Source organism: Callorhinus ursinus, unplaced genomic scaffold (genome assembly GCF_003265705.2).
Source record: "Callorhinus ursinus isolate GAN/ISIS: 27379988/994484 unplaced genomic scaffold, GSC_fseal_2.0 scaffold5, whole genome shotgun sequence".
Lineage (NCBI taxonomy): Eukaryota > Metazoa > Chordata > Mammalia > Carnivora > Otariidae > Callorhinus > Callorhinus ursinus.
In genome coordinates, this window is record NW_027397067.1 from 82077048 (window position 1) to 82093496 (window position 16449).

Consider the following 16449-nt stretch of genomic DNA (forward strand, 5'->3'; position numbering starts at 1 on the left):
ACAGGCTGGGCATCTGCGTGATCTGGGATGGAGGGCACTTTTTCTCTGTGTTTAGCTGCAAAATGAAGGTTGTAGAAGGGCCACTCCAGTGGGCAGCCACAGGGTCACAAAATGCTTATTGGGAGACCTGATTTTTATCCAAGTGCCCATCCCCACGTGGGGGCTTGTTGTATGCACCAGTCTGAAGTGCGCCAGTGGCCCACTCACAGCCCGTGAGTCTGGCAGCCCTGCGTGCCCCCAAGGGGGCCTGACCTGCAGCAGTCCTTGGGGGTGGGGGGCTTGGGGCGAAGGCCAGCAGGTGTGGATGACCATGCACCAACCCCAGGGACACATTCTGTGCGGGACAGCAGTCCCCTTTGCCTGGAGCCAGAAGGTCCCAGAAGCATAATTCTCTTTCCCTCCTGCTGAGCCTGAACCTCAGCACAGGACTTCCTGCCCCCCCCGATGACCAAGGGACACAGGCCTCACTCCAGCTCTTGATTTCTGGAAGCCAAGGGATCTGGGCAACGGGGCCTCCCCAGCCCCGCCCCCCCCAGGGCTCCCTGCGGGGAAGCAAGGGTGACTAGTAACTGAGGTCCCATAAAGGGTCCTGCTGACCGCAGGCTGGCCTTCTGAGCTCTTCCCTGACCCCTCGGAGCCTCCCCCTCCTGTCCTCCAGCCACGGTGGCTTCCCAGACATCCCTGCCCAATGAGATCAGAAAGGAGGCCAGGAGGGTAGCTGGCCGTTCAGCAATTGCATCCGCGGCGCCCACGGATGTCCCTCGCCCAGCATCCAAGAAGCAGTGGCCGCCGTCGACGTGGCCACTCCCTGCTCGCGGGTGCTGACAGCTGTGGCCCAAGCATGTCCCTCTCTGCTGTGGCCAGGACACCAGGCAGTCAGCCCCGGTTGGGGGAACTTGCCTCACCCCTCCCTGGAGAGGCCCGCCTGCCCCCCACGCCCCGGCCCAGGCTCCTTTTCCACATCTGCATCTCACACCGCCACTCTCCCCATCTTGGCTTTGTGGATTTCATGGTCCCAGATTCACATTCAACTCAATCACAGCATGGACGGACAAATGAATAAACATATAATATGATGAATGGACTTCCTTCCCCACCCCAGACTTCTTCCATTGCCTCTAGGCCCCCCTCCAAGCCAGGAGAGGCTGCACAGCAGGACAGGGCAGGACCTGAGGCTCACTGGGGCTGCACCTGGCCAGATGGAGTCCCTAGGACTTGCCTCCCACAAGGCAGGAAGGAGGACCTCCTGGTTGGTCCCCTGGGTGGACTGGAGGAGAGATGACCCCAACTGGCTGCGCTCTCTCATTCATGACCAGCATGTTCTGTGCTTGCAGCCGTTACTGAGAACCTGGGCCATCGTGGGGAGGAGGCTGTGTGGCAGTCTGGGGAGGGCCTGGAGGCCGCAGGAGCCCAGTGGCCACTGGTGGGGGCGGGGGGAGGGCAGAAGTCACTGTGGGGGCCCCGGGTGGCCCTCCCCCAGTACCTTCCACCTCGCAGTCACCCCTGTGGTCTTTCTGCCTCCTTGCCTCCTGCTGGACTCCGGAGGGCAGGGGGGCTGGGCTTGCATCGTCCAGGCAGACTCCGACCCAGGGCCCACAGCCTGCCCTGCTTGGCAAGGCGCTCAGAAGGAGGTCGTTCAGGGAATAAAGGCCAGAAGGAGACACCTGGGAAAGAGTTTACTGACAGGACAGGATGTAAGAAGCTGTGACCACCTGACACCCAGCAAGGGCCCCTGGGCAGGGGGTGCGCTTTGGGGGAGCAACCTGGGGAGACCGGGCAGGAGGGGGCTCAGGGCAGAGGGCAGCATTCCCGCCCTCGGGGCATGGACTCCATGCTGCATCCTCAGGGCCGGGCTGTCTGGGGACAAAGATTCTCTGCTTGACCAAATTCTAGTCAGGCTCGGGAAGCTTACCCCAGGCCCATCTGCACCCTGCGGTGACATCCAGTTTTAGCAAGAAGTCCCCTCACACCCCGACCCCCCCAGGGGAGGTCTGACCACCTGGCCTGCCTTCAGCAAGAATTCTGGGAGGTGGGTTCAGCCTGGCCGCCCCCACCCCTGCCGACTTTCTTGGTCACTGTCCATCTGCTGACCCGCAGCTGCTCCTTGCTTGTAAATCCCATGGCCCCCGCTGCATTCAGAGCGGAGGCCATCTCCCCCTCCCGCGTTGGTCCTTGTGCCTTTCCAGACCCACCCCTGCGAATAAGTCTTAGCAGGCTTTAACAAGTACCCGTGGGTTTTGTTTCTTTAACGCTGGCTCCAGTAAGAACAGGTCCTGGGGAACCCAGGGCCCACAGAGAACACAGTTCAGGTCTTGAACACAAGAATAACTAGCCAGGACAAAGGAAACAGGAGTGCCAGGGCCCTGGGAGGACGAGCCCCGTGGGCAGGGTCCAGGGCTGTGCAGGTGATGGGATGGGCCCAGCTCCACACTGGGTCCAGATCTTCCCCAAGCAGGGGGCGTTTTGATGATAGAGTCCGCTGGGAGAAGGATGCCTGTGGGAGACAGCCCGGCCTGAGCTGAGGACCTCAGTCCCCAAAGCCCCAGACCCAGCTCAGCCCCCGGGGGCACACATGTGTGACAGGGGAAGAGCCTGTCTGTCCACTCGGGCTCTCACAGGCTCCAGAACCTCTGCAGGGCCCCAGGGCTTTCCAGGGTTCTGGGGGCAGTGCAGTCCCTCCTGCGGAGGGGGGCGGCGCGGGGCGGAGCCCAGGGTCAGTAGATAGAGCAGCCCAGCAGGTCTTCGTGGCCTCAGGCTAGAGGCTACTCTTAGAACTCCCTGGCCCTCCTCCTCTGTGCCTCCCCAGCCAACCCTCACAGCACTCTACGAAGAATGAGAAGATTAAAGGTTTGAAGCCTGTGATCCGATCACCCCTCCCCTTCCTCCCTTCCTTCCACTCCTGGGTTCCCAGACTGGTGTTTCCCCTGGAGGACGGTGTCCAAGTCTGCTGTCCAGTGCCGAGCATCTCCTCCCCCTCTCCCTGCCCAACCCCAGCCTCCACCTCTCTCCTCCACCCCTGACACCCAAGGGAAGGGCCCTGGAGGCAGGGACCCAGTCCGTGGAGCGGTGAGAGGGGGCCCTGCGCCTCAGGGTCTGTTACATACAGGACGAGAAGGAAGTGAGCAGAGGCTGGGGCTGAGCCCACCCAGGGGACGGACCCACAGGGAGGAGATGCAGTCTGCCCTCCTGCTGAGTGGCCGAGGTGGCTGGTGGCCAAGGCTGCCGTCCTCAGGGGCCCCAGGGCAGGAGCTGCCGAAGAGGGGCTGGGAGGTCCCCACCAGCTCTCCCCAGGCGACCCTCCTCAAAAGGCCAGCAATCTGCAGCGTGGTGGAGGGAGAATGCAGGAAGGGGTGCTGAGCTAGTAGTGTCTTGGGAGAACCAGGATGGGGGGGGGGCAGATGCGGTCCAGGGAGGTAGGGCCCAGGGGAGGGGAGGGGGCCTGCGGCCAGGGGCATGGGGGGCCGCTCCGGTGACGTCTCCTTCTCTGCTCCACCCCCCCAGCCCACCCCAGGCTGAGGCTCTGGCGCCATGGAGGGGCTCGTTCCAGTCCTGTGGGCTTTGCTGGTGTCTGCGGAGTTTGCTGGCGGCAAGAAAGAGCCAGGTAGGGGCGGGCGTGGGGGGCGCGGGGGGCGCAGGTCTCGCAGGCCGCGTGGGCAGCCCTCTCCACCAGGGCCTTCTGGCTGCCCCACAGGTGTGAACCTGAGCTGTTACCAGTGTTTCAAAGTGACCAGCCGGGCGCTGTGCACTCCCACCGTGTGCTACCCCACCCACCAGGTCTGCGTGTCCAACACGGTGGTCTTCCTCAGCAGTAAGTCTGGGGGCGGCAAGGGGGGGCGGGGCTCGGTCCTGACGCCCCCCCCCCCCCCGTCCACCACCCCTCTGCCCTCCCCTAGCACTGGACCCCCCGGGGGAGCATGCACACATTCTGAATTGTTCTTCTCTTTCCAAAGTACCAGTTCTTAAATGCTGCCCCTCCAGAACTGTCTGCAGGGCAGGGGCTCGGGTGTAATTGAACGTACAGGGAGAGCCGGTTGTCCAGACGGATGACTGCGCAGAGGAGAGTCAGCCAGGCAAGGCGCTGGCCCAGGACACCTGGCTGCCTGCTGCTGTCCACCACGCCTCGCCCTGCCTGGCTGCTGTGGGGTTTAAGTAATAAGACTTGACTTTAAAAACAAGCCTTAGAGGAGATTCTAAAGTGGAACGTGAACACATTCCCTGTTGAAATGTCACAGAGCAAACCACTAAAATACTCTTCTATAAAATTGTAAAAATATCCAGAGAGAACTGGATGTGGAGAGACCCATCTGTTCTCCTGAGAAAGCCCAGAAGCCGCCCAGAGGCTTCCAGGTCCCTGCGGGCCCGCCCACGCCAACACAGCCGCCGCTCTCCGTGGCTTCAAGGCCTCCGGGCCTGGCTGGAGCCTCAGTCACCGAATCCGCTCCGCACACTGAACCTCAGGAGGTGTCTTGTTTCCTGGTTGTCCAGTAACGATGCAAGAGGGTCCCTGTTGCACAGCCGGGCTTCCCCGAGATGAGCCTGTCAAGTGTCCGCGCGGTGCGGCCCACAGCACGTTTGACGGACACACTGGGCGGGCGGGGAGCGGGGAGGGGGGGACGGGGGGGGGGCGGTGCCTGCGTCAGGCCAGCATCATGCCCGCTGGATCCTTTCCACCTCGACCATTCATTTCAGGGGGCAGGCCCAGCCCTTCCCCTGCGCTTTGCCACCTGGGGGGGCGGCACTGAGCGCCCTTCCCGAGGCTGCGCCCCTTCCAGGCCTGGCTTTTCCTTACCGAGGGAGGGAATGCGCTGATGCTGAGGACATCCGGTGCTGGGACTGAGTGCGGTTTGAACCTCTTCGGCCCGGTGGGCTTTTCCCTTAGCAGTTTCCTTTACCTGGGCTCCACCTAGGGGTTCTGTGTCCGGTTTTGTGGCCTGAGGGCCTGGGGGGGGTGCATATTAGTGGCCCTCCCTGCAGGGAGCAGACATCAGTGGGCTCTCTTTAGGGGCCCTCTCACCTGGGCCCTGACCTTTGCCCCCAGATCTCTACCCTGAGCATCAGGAAGAGGGCGCTGGGAGCTCTGGGAGGAGGCCAGTGTCTTGCCTGCCTTCAGGTGCCCCGAACCGAGCAGCACCCAGCGGCCCACGAGCTGCCATGATACAATGTAACGTGATCACCCCATCATACGACCCGATATAATTCAACAGCACAGATTTTAACAATCCACACAACCAGCAGGACATAACGGGGTACCATATAATAAAGGGGGAGGGTCATCTCTTCTACAGTTTGGGAGTTTTGAGTGTTTTCCTTTCTTCCGATGTTCCCTTCAGAGGCTTCTGCCACATCCTTAAATGAGCAGTGGGAGAACAGGGCTAAGCCCAGGACTGGGCAAGTAGAGGGGCCAACCACGTCCAGTCTCTGTCCACTCCGCTCTACCCCACATCCCCAAGATTTGCAGGCTTCTGGGGGGGCCAGGGTGGTCCAGGCCGTGTGTGGCTCCAAGGAAAAGCCCGCACCAGGGCCAGCAGTCCTGAACCCTGATTTTGTTGTGACCTCGAAGGTGACCGTGCAGAGCCATGTTCCCACTACCCTTGAGGGACCCACAGTTCTCTGATTCTCAGGTCAGGTTCTGGTTTTTGCCACATGGCAAAAGTTCTGGTTTTGTTTCACATGGGAAACGCCCCCTCCCCCACCTCCATGCCTCTTCCTGTGAACACCCACCCTCCTTCCTGCAGGCTGGCAGCCACCGGCCACCACCTCTCTTTTGCAGAATCAAAGGTGACGCTTTCTCTCAGCAAGCGCTGTGCTCCCAGGTGTCCCAACACCAACACGAAGTATGAGTGGACACTGGGACCCAGGATACTAGGCAGGATCATCAGGCAGTGCTGTTCTGGATATCTCTGCAACAGGGCACCCACCATGCGAGAGGGTCCCTGGGCCCTTCGAAGGGGGGTCCTGATTGCAGCGGGCCTCCTCTGGGTCTTGCTGTGAGCAACTTCCTCTCTTGGCCCCACAGACACACTGTACCTTCCCACCTCCTGCCTCAGCCCTGCCCCCATCCTTTTCAAGACACCGGGTGGGACCTTCCCCCTGTAAGGTTGCGGGAAGTATGCCGTTGCCTCCGCCCCGGACCTGGCCACTTCTCCCATCTCTGGCAGGGGCCCTTTGTTCAGACTGCCCGGAGAATGTAGCCCAGTCCTGCTTGGAGGAGAAAGGGCATTTCCCAGTATGAGGTAAGGGCTCTCTGTATAAGGTTGCTCACCCTGAACACACTGTTCAGGGCCCTGTCGGGGGCAGGAAGAGCCTGGGCAAGGCCAGAGGGTGGCTGCAACCCGGGCTTCTGGCTCAGACTTGGCCAACCTCCTCTCCCTGGCCCGGCCCCATCTGCCCATAGAGGCCCAGGCAGAGTCAGGCTGTGGGTGCCCACCTGTGCATTGAGACCACGACCACCACTCCTGGAGACAATAAACTCATTGCCTGACCGCTCCATGCTCCTGCTTTTTCAGCTGCTTCCGCCTGCCAGGCCTGGACCACGTCCCTCCAGCCCACCTCTGTACAGAACGGTGTGTTTGCCCATCGCCCATGACAGGAGCGGTCAGATCTGGACAAGACCACTCAGCTGGGCCAACCGAGCATGGGGATGGCCCCTGAGTTCTGAGCCTAGCATTGCATAAGCAGGAGGCCAGGGGGCCAGTAGGCCACTGCGTGGATGTGGGGGAGACACTGGAGGGTGGGGGTCTGGGGCGTGTGGGTGGTGCCCATGTAAGGTACTGGGATGCAGAGACGCTGGGAAGGGACGGCTGGACAGTGGGGCCATGTTTGTGGGCAGCTGGGTTGGAGAGAGTGAGGGCTGATGGAAGGGCTGGCGGTGCCGGGACAGCCCCCTGCCTGGCCAGGGGGAGGGTCACCCAGGTGAGGGAACAGGTGAGGCGCAGGTTGGGACGGGTAGAACCGGTGACAAGCTCAGGACTGTCCAGGCTGAGCTGGGGCACCCACAAGACACCCCGGGGGACGTCCTGGAGGATGGGGCTGAGAGCAGGGCCCTTGTGTAGGGGATGAGGAGGAAGAGGAGAGTCCGTGGGCGGGGGTGGCATCAACCGGCAGCACATGCCCCAGAACACAGGAGAGTGCTGCTCCCCACTCCCAGCTCGTCAGGCCTGTCTGACCCCAAGTCTGCACACCTCCAGCCACCACGCACCTCCAACTCCTCCCCATCCCCCAGTCTTCACAGCTCTCCCCTGCCCTGGGGTCTTCACCCCGCCCCACCAGGGTCTGCACCAGCCTGGCTCTAGGTCCTTACACCTGCCTTCCATGGCACACCTGCACCCAATCTCCAACTACTTGTCATTTCCCCCATGGACTCGGGTGGACCTGGCTGCCCCTTGGTGCCCCAGGGCCTTTGCAAGTTTGGGACAACCCTGGGCCTTGGCTCACCTCTGGAGGCCACTGGAGTTAAGCTGAGATCTCAGATAAGATGCCCCAGGATTCTCAGCCTGGAGCAGGACCTTCACTGCGCTTGTGAGTTTTCATGCTGAATTTAAATGTCACCTCATAACCGGGCTGTCCAGGCAGGCCTGTCGCCATCTGTTGTCCGAATCTCTCCACTCAGGGGCCCTGGCACGATGGGGCATCAGGAGTCTCTGGTTCCCTGAGCTTTGGGCCAGCCAGAAAGCCAGTGCAGAGGGGAAATGACCACTGGTGTAAGCGGCCGGGGGTCTTCCTTCCGAGCTGCATTTACCTAGGAAGTATGTGTGTGTGATCTGGGTCAGGGGCCACTGTGCCCTGTGTCCCTGTGGCCCACTCTTCCAGCCACTCTCCGCTTCCCTCTCCATGAAGATGAGCACCTTTGGAACTGGGGGCTCTGGTCCCTCCTCTGGATAGGGGACCGAGGATTGCAAGCCCTCAGGGCAGCCTCTCGGCTAGAAATCAGAACATTTGCTGAATAAATGGGCACATGAGTCGCTAAAGAATGAGTGAGGGAAGCATCTAGGAGCAGTGGGGAAATTACCCAGAGTGGTGACAAATGCTAGGGGCCGGCTGCAGGGGCACCGGAGCGGCTAAGAGAGCAGCCCACCCTCCTTCAGGGCCTCCGCTTCCCAAGTCCCCAGATGCCAGGTGATCGCCCCCCCAAACACCAAGCAACATGGGACGACTGTAGGGCAACAGGAAGACAGTGCAGTCTGCGGGTATGGCACTACTCATTTATTAGTTCCAGGAGTGTTGTTGTTGACTCTTTGGGGACCGGGGTCTCTTTCACGCTCACCGCTGGAAAACTCAGGTCCTGACACGAGCCCATCACCTCATGGTGATGCCCGGATTTGCCCACCGCCGGCTCATCTCCACCCCGGCTCATCTCCACCCCGGCTCATCTCCATCCTGGCTCATCTCCATCCCGGCTCATGCCCTGCCTTCCCTTTCTTCCACCCCACCTGCTTCTGATTCTCCTATTTTGCACTACCTTAACTCTAACTACAAAGTGGATGTGGTGAGTCAGTGTCTGTAATTTCTCTCTTTCTCAATGCTGGTCCTCGGTGCTGTGCGCAGGGCGTTGCCTGGGGCGTCCCTGCCCGGTGGTGGTGTTGACGGCCCCGGCGGCAAAGCTTGGGTCTCTCTGCCCAGACGCCCTGCATGAGACGTGCTCTCAGGAGGCACCAGCCCAGCAGCCTGGGGCCAGTGCACTGGTGTGGATCTCGAATGGAAAAGTGGGCCGTGAGGCTGTCCGGTGTTGCCTCCACTCCCCTTAGCCTGGGAAGTAGACCCAAACGCCCCTATTCTCAGGCTGTCATGTCTGCTGTATATACTGTGAATTAGGTCACATGCTCACTTCATATGCAAGAGAATCCACCCATCCAGTGTCCCCTGCAGGCTCCCGTCTCATAGCCCCCACCCCGCCCCACCCCTGGGGCGAGCACCTGGTGGCTGGTCTGCTCTGCTGAGCCTGGAACACAGCAGCCGGCATCCTCGTTTTGTCCTCAATGTCCAGATTTTATCATTTAACAATAAATCATCCCATGGGCCATGTTCTCTGACCACACCCCTGTAAATGAAATAGAAATACAAAGAAGATAAACTTGAAAATCCCAAATATTTGGAAACTAAACTATGGCACTTCCATCAGTTTATCTGTCAAAGAAGAAATTATAGCAGGATTCTTTAATTGCTTGAACTGAACAGGAATAAAGATCAGCGCAAACTTACATTTTAACATGAAAGTGGGACTTTGAGGAAAAGGTAAACTGAGGCCTTACAGGAGAGGAGGGGGGCTGAGATCTAGCACCTGTAAAACAAGCTGAAATAGAAAAGATCCACAAAGCCAACTGACCAATGCTGGTGGGCAGGAGTGAAATGAGGAAGGAGGAGTGCACACTCACGCAGCCTCCTGCACATCCGTCTGCTCAGCCAGGGCTCTGGGGGCCTCGGGAGGGCAGCCGGGCACTCACCAGCCCAGGCAGTCACCCTGAATCAGGAGCGTGGTGTACTAACTCATCAGAATTCACTGAACTGGGCACCTGGGTGGCTCAGTCGGTTAAGCGTCTGCCTTCGGCTCAGGTCATGATCCCAGGGTCCTGGGATTGAGTCCCACATCGGACTCCTTGCTCGGCGGGGAGCCTGCTTCTCCCTCTCCCTCTGCCTGCTCTGCCTGCCGCTCCCCCCTGTTTGTGCTCTCTCTCTGACAAATAAATAAATAAAATCTTTAAAAAAAAAAAAAAGAACTCACTGAACTGTCCACTTAAAAAGGGGGCTTTTTTGCCTGTATGTAAGTCACACTTTGGCAAAGTTAACTGACTTGTCACAAGAGATTCATTGCATACCTCTATAGAATAAAGTTGAAAATTCAGAGGAAAGGGAGTATTTCCTGGTAAAAACAGTTTTCTAAATTTAACCCAAGGAGTAAAATTTCCAAGTTTCTTCTACAAAGCGAGCGGAATATTGACTGCCGATGATGCTGATGATGACACGGAAAAGGAAATTCTGGCACTTCTGCACACCGGTGCAACAACATAATACTTGCAAACCCAATTCCACAGCATGTTACACAATAACACGTGTGTGCGCGACGGCGCGCGACGGCCCTGACGCCGGACGCGGAGGTGTGCGGGGAGGACTGGCCGCTACCCCGCGCCCCTGCAGAGGAAGAAGGGTGAGCTCCTGTATCACCAACTCCTGGCGTCGGATGGGAGGCGCAACCAGAGATAACAACTGGAGGCCTGAGAATCAAGGAAAATACAATCTGTATGTGCAGCCGACGTCATACTACATTGGAATGTGAACAAATGTGTGACCATTTGGAAAAAGCCAAATCTGCATCTGTATACATGTGTATCCATACATCACACATAAGAACAAACTAAGTGGTAAACAACCAAAACTATACAGATACCAAAAGAAACAATATGTGAATATCTTTGTAACCTGGGTGTGGAGAAAGGCTTCTGGAGTACAAATCAACATCCAAATGCAAGAAATAAAAAGATAGATTAATTTGACTATATAAAAATACACAGTGGGGTGCCTGGGTGACGTCTGACTCTTGATCCCAGCTCAGGTCATGATCCCAGGGTCGTGGGATCGAGCCCTGCGTGGGACTCCATGCTCGGCAGGGAGTCTGCTTGAGATTCTCTCTCTCTCTGCCCCTCACCCCCTAAAAATATAAAGTTTTTCCATGGGACACACACATACCAGGGACTATAAAGACCTCTTTAAAAATCGAGCCAGCACGGGAAGGCCAAAAGTCTGATTGCAAATATGAGCAAAATATGAAAAAACGTAACAAAGATGATATGAGATACCACTTAAACATAAGAAAATATGTTTGACTGCACTTGTGAAAGAAGCTCAAATTACCGCCAGGGAGGTGGTGCGGCACCAGCTGGGAGGGCGCACGAACACCAAGGGCGGCACACTCAAGGCCGTTCTGCTTCAGGGGAGGGGGCAATTGGCAGGCCCCCACCGCTCTCCCACTGAACGCAGCTAGGAACCCAGATGAAGCCGATGGAGGAGCTGGGTGAGGACTCTGAACAGAAAACAGTAGCAGAAAGACTGGGGAATAAGACAAAAATTTGAAGTGCCACCAAACTGGCAGTAAGTTTCCCCCTTTCATTTCCTGTGATGTTCCCTGGACTTGACTCAAGACGGTCCACAGCCTGGATGTGGTACCAGAGCATGAACAGAGGAGCTCCTGGAGAATCCCTCTAGACCTCATTCAGTACATGGGAAGAGTGCAGAGCCACCATGACATCCTGCATGTATCTAACATTCCGAGGGAAGGAAACTCACCTCTGATCAGCGGAGCTGTGATTCCCAGACAGTGGGGTAAAACCCATTGACTTTTTTCTCTCCACATCGTCCCACAGATGACCACAGATGTGGATGCAGAAGTAGGACGTGTACAGCACTGTGGGACTACGAAGCCCCAGCTTTCTGACGGGATGACTAAAAAGAGGAAACCCAGGTAACTGGAAAGTGCTGGAGAGACTGTAGGCAGGGAGAAGCTTGGGAATGTAATTCCATAAAGGTGTTTGTGAAAGCCCAGACTCACTTCTGAGCTGTGCATGCATGGATTTGGCCCCAAACACCAGAGACCATGAAAACTAAACTATGGGACTGACCTCCACCAATGTATCAGGCTAGTCACTGGGTGTCCCAACACTGCAAAATCTTTGAAAACTGAACTAATGTAGAAGCCAGAACCGATAAAACATTGATCTGCCCCTGCAGCATAAACCCAACTGGGTTGACTGTCTGCCAAAACAAAAATATCAACATTTTCCAGAACATGGAAATAAGATTCAGCGGCTCATTATCTAACATTCAAAATTACTCTTTTTAAAAAAGGTTTTATTTATTTAATTGAGAGAGAGAGAGAGAGAGAGCATGAGCAGGGGGAGGGGCAGAGGGAGAAGCAGAGTCCCTGCCAAGTGGGGAGGCCCATGTGGGGCTCCATCCCAGGACTCCAAGATCATGACCCGAGCCAAAGTCAGATGCTTAACTGACTGAGTCCCCCAGGTGCCCCTCAAAATTACTCTTTACACAGAAGATCAGGACAATCTCAACTAGGAATTATCACACAGAGTCTTTAAAGCAGTTATTGTAAAAATGCTCCAAGAACTAAGGGCGAATACTCTTGAGATGAATGGGAAGCTAAGTCTCAGCAGGGAAGGAAAACATATGAAGAATAAAATGGGAATTATAGAACTGAAAAATACAGTAACCAACATAAAATACTCACCAGCTGGGCTCAACAGCAGGTTGGGGATGAGAAAGGAAAGCCTCAGACAACTTGAGGACAAACCATAGCAATTATCCAGTCTGAATAACACAAAGAAAAGGCATTGAAAAAGTGAACAGGGCCTCAGGGATAATACTAAAGGGCCTAACATCTGTGTAAATGGCATCATGGAAAAAGACAAAAAATGGAGTGCAGGAAAAATATTTGAAGAAATAATGACTGATAATTTTCTGATTTTGGAAAAAGACATGAAACTATAGACTTGAGGAGCCCAATGAATCCCAAACATGAAAACTCCAAAGAAATATACATGCAGACAATTCATACTCAAACTATTTAAATACATTGATGTCATAAATCAGGGTTCTCACTGTGGGAGAAAAGAGATAAAAAGTACAGAAGGGGGAGGAATTATAGAACATGCTGGTGAGTGGGAAGAGGTATCAGTGTGAATACACACCCTCTGAAACACCCACCAGCAATAAGCATGCACTGGCCCAGATGTTGGTTTTCAAATATTATAAAGTAACATTTCCCTCTCAAAGGAATCTGAACTTTAAAAGAAAAAGAGAGAGAGAGAGAGCAAGAGAAAGCTAATCCCAGGTATGGAGAAGAAAGAGAAAGTGAAGTGCAGTCAGATCCCAATCAGTGTAGAAGAAATAATGGAAACATATAATGACCATTGGCAAAAATCCGCAATAATAATTGTTTCAGGTGAGAATTATCAACAGATACTAAGCATGTGGGCAGAAGAATGATGAGAAATAGTGTCTCACAAGATGCGCAGTAAACGCTGTGGGACAGGTGGAACTTTGCTGTGGAAAAACCTGGCGGGCGCCACCTTAGCCAAATGATCAAACTGAACCCCACTGGGGCCAGGACAAGTCAGCTTCATGGGCCTCCTGACGCATTGAGAGAACATGATGCATCAAGGAGAACACAACCATGTTCCCGTGGTTCCCATTTTGTCAAGATGCTCAAACTGAGTTTAATCATGAGTAAACAACTAGGCCGAACGAAAAGACTCTCTACACAATTACTCTTCCAAAAGTGTCAGGATTACTTTCCTGAAAGAAACCAAGACTGGGGACCTGTCCCAGGAGATGAGGCCAGCAAGTGATACGCGCAGTCTCGGACTGGATGGTGGACCGAGGAAGGGCCCAGGGGACACAACTGGTAAGACCAGCAAGACCTGTGGATCGGATGATCGTGTGTCAGCGCTAAGGTCGTGGGTTTGGTCACTGTAGTTTAGTTGAATATGACAGTGACATTTAGAAAATCTGTATAAAGTGTTATGTAGAATAATTCTTGTACTTGGTTGCAACTATTTTATAGATCTGAAGTTATTTCCAAATGCAAGTTTTAAACTATGAGCCTCTCTGGGGCACCTGGGTGGCTCAGTCGGTTAAGCTCTGCCTTCAGCTCAGGTCATGATCCCAGGGCCCCTGGATCAAGCCCCAGGTCGGGCTCCCTGCTCAGCGGGAAGCCTGCTTCTCCCTCTCCCCTCTGCCCATCCCCCACCCCGTTGCGCGCGCGCTCGCGCGCTCTCTCTCTCTCTCTCTCCCTTTTTCTCTCTTGCTCACTCTCCCTCTCAAATAAATAAAATAAATAAATAAAATCTTAAAAAAATAAACTATGAGCCTCTCAACAGAATATTAATCTCTCTTCTTCCTTCACTTAAGTACAAAAGGAGAAATATTTCACTCCAACTACCACACCTCACTGTCTCCCAAACGTTTTGAGAAGGGCGTGTTCCTCATTCATCTGTTCTACGTATTTAAATGAATATTTAAGATGCTCTCTTTCTAACGACTGTGGGGGGGCTTTTTGCATTTGTTATCATTTAAATTTTTTTATTTTATTTAAATTCAATTAATTAACATATAGTATATTATTCATTTCAGAGGTAGAGTTTAGTGATTCATCAGTTGCATATAACACCCAGTGCTCATCATATCACGTGCCCTCCTTCATGCCCATCACCCAGTTACCCCATCCCCCCACCCCACCTCCCCTCCAGCAACCCTCAGTTTGCTTCCTACAGTTAAGAGTCTCTTATGGTTTGTCTCCCTCTCTGATTTCATCTTATTTTATTTTTCCCTCCCTTCCCCTATGATTCTGTTTTGTTTCTTAATTTCCACATATGAGTGAAATCATATGGTATTTGTCTTTCTCTGATTGATTTATTTCACTTAGCATAATACCCTCTAGTTCCATCCACATCATTGCAAATGGCAAGATTTCTTTTTTTTTTTGATGGCTGAGTAATATTCCATTGTATATACAGACCACCTCTTCTTTATCCATTCATCTGTCGATGGACATTTGAGCTCTTTCCACAGTTTGGCTATTGTGGACATTGTTGCTATAAACATTGGGGTGCAGGTGCCCCTTCAGATCACTACAGTTGTATCTTTGACATAAATACCTAGTAGTACAGTTGCTGGGTCGTAGGATACCTCTATTTTTAACTTGGTCAAGATTAGTTGACCTCCACACTGTTTTCCAGAGTGGCTGCACCAGCTTGCATTCCCACTAACAGTATAAGAGGGTTCCCCTTTCCCTGCATCCTCGCCAACATCTGTCATTTCCTGACTTGTTAATTTTTGCCATTCTGACTGGTGTGAGGTGGTATCTCATTGCGGTTTTGATTTGTATTTCCCTGATGCCAAGTGATGTTGAGCATTTTTTCAGGTGTCTGTTGGCCATTTGTATGTCTTCTTCGGAGAAATGTCTGTTCATGTCTTCTGTCCATTTCTTGACTGAATTATTTATTTTTGGGGTGTTGAGTTTGATAAGCTCTTTATAGATTTTGGATACTAGCCCTTTATCTGATAAGACATTTGCAAATATCTTCCGCATTCTGTATGTCATCTTTTGGTTTTGTCAACTGTTTGCTGTGCAAAAGCTTTTTTTTTTTTAAAGATTTATTTATTTATTTGACAGCGAGAGAGGGAACACAAGCAGGGGGAGTGGGAGAGGGAGAAGCAGGTCTCCCGACGAGCAGGGAGCCCGATGCGGGGCTCGATCCCAGGATCTTGGGATCATGACCTGAGCCGAAGGCAGACGCTCAATGACTGAGCCACCCACGTGCCCCCGTGCAAAACCTTTTTATCTTGATGAAGTCCCAATAGTTCTTTTTCGCTTTTGTTTTCCTTGACCTTGAAGACATGTCTAGCAAGAAGTTGCTGTGGCTGAGGTCGAGGAGGATACAGCCTGTGTTCTCCTCAAGGATTTTGATGGATTCCTATCTCACATTTAAGTCTTTCAACCATTTTGAGTCTGTTTTTCTGTGTGGTGTAAGGAAATGGTCCAGTTTCATTCTTCTGCATGTGGCTCTCCAATTTTCCCAACACCATTTGTTGAAGAGACTGTCTTTTTTCCATCGGACATTCTTTCCTGCCTTGTCAAAGATTAGTTGACCATAGAGTTGAGGGCCCATTTCTGGGCTCTCTATTCTGTTCCATTGATCTATGTGTCTGTTTTTGTGCCAGTACCATACTATCTTGATGATGACTGCTTTGTAATAGAGCTTGAAGTCCGGAATTGTGATGCCGCCAGCTTTGGTTTTCTTTTTCAACCTTCCTTTAGCTATTCAGGGTCTTTTCTGGTTCCATACAAATTTTAGGATTATTTGTCCTTTTCTGTGAAAAAAGTTGATGGTATTTTGATAGGGATTGCATTAAATGTGTAGATTGCTCTGGGTAGCATAGACATTTTCACAATACTTGTTCTTCCAGTCCATGAACATGGAACATTTTTCCATTTCCTTGTGTCTTCCTCAATTTCTTTCATAAGTGTTCAATAGTTTTCTGAGTACACATCCATTACCTCTTTGGTTAGGTTTATTCCTAGGTACCTTACAATTTTTGGTGCAATTATAAATGGGATCAATTCCTTAATTTCTCTTTCTTCAGTCTCAATGTTAGTGTGTAGACATGCAACTGACTTCTGTGCATTGGTTTTCTATCCTGCCACTTTGCTTAATTCTTGTATGAGTTCTAGAAATTTGGGGGTGGAGTTTTTTGGGGAGGTTTTCAAAATAGAGTATCGTGTCATCTGCATAGAGTGAGAGTTTGACTTCTTCATTGCCGATTCAGATGCCTCTTATTTCTTTTCATTGTCTGATTGCTGAGGCTGGGACTTCTAGTACTATGTTGAATAGCAGTGGTGATAGTGGACATCCCTGCCATGTTCCTGACCTTAGGGGAAAAGCTCTC

The 16449-nt window shown here is 53.2% G+C and overlaps 1 protein-coding gene across 1 annotated transcript; it reads left to right on the forward strand.

Annotated features, from left to right (window-relative positions):
• Positions 1–3528: 3528 nt before the first annotated feature.
• Positions 3529–5991, forward strand: LY6L (lymphocyte antigen 6 family member L). The gene is made up of 3 exons (XM_073892680.1): positions 3529–3601; positions 3692–3808; positions 5771–5991. Exons 1-3 carry the CDS (start codon positions 3529–3531, stop codon positions 5989–5991), a joined length of 411 nt encoding a protein of 136 aa, XP_073748781.1.
• Positions 5992–16449: the final 10458 nt, after the last annotated feature.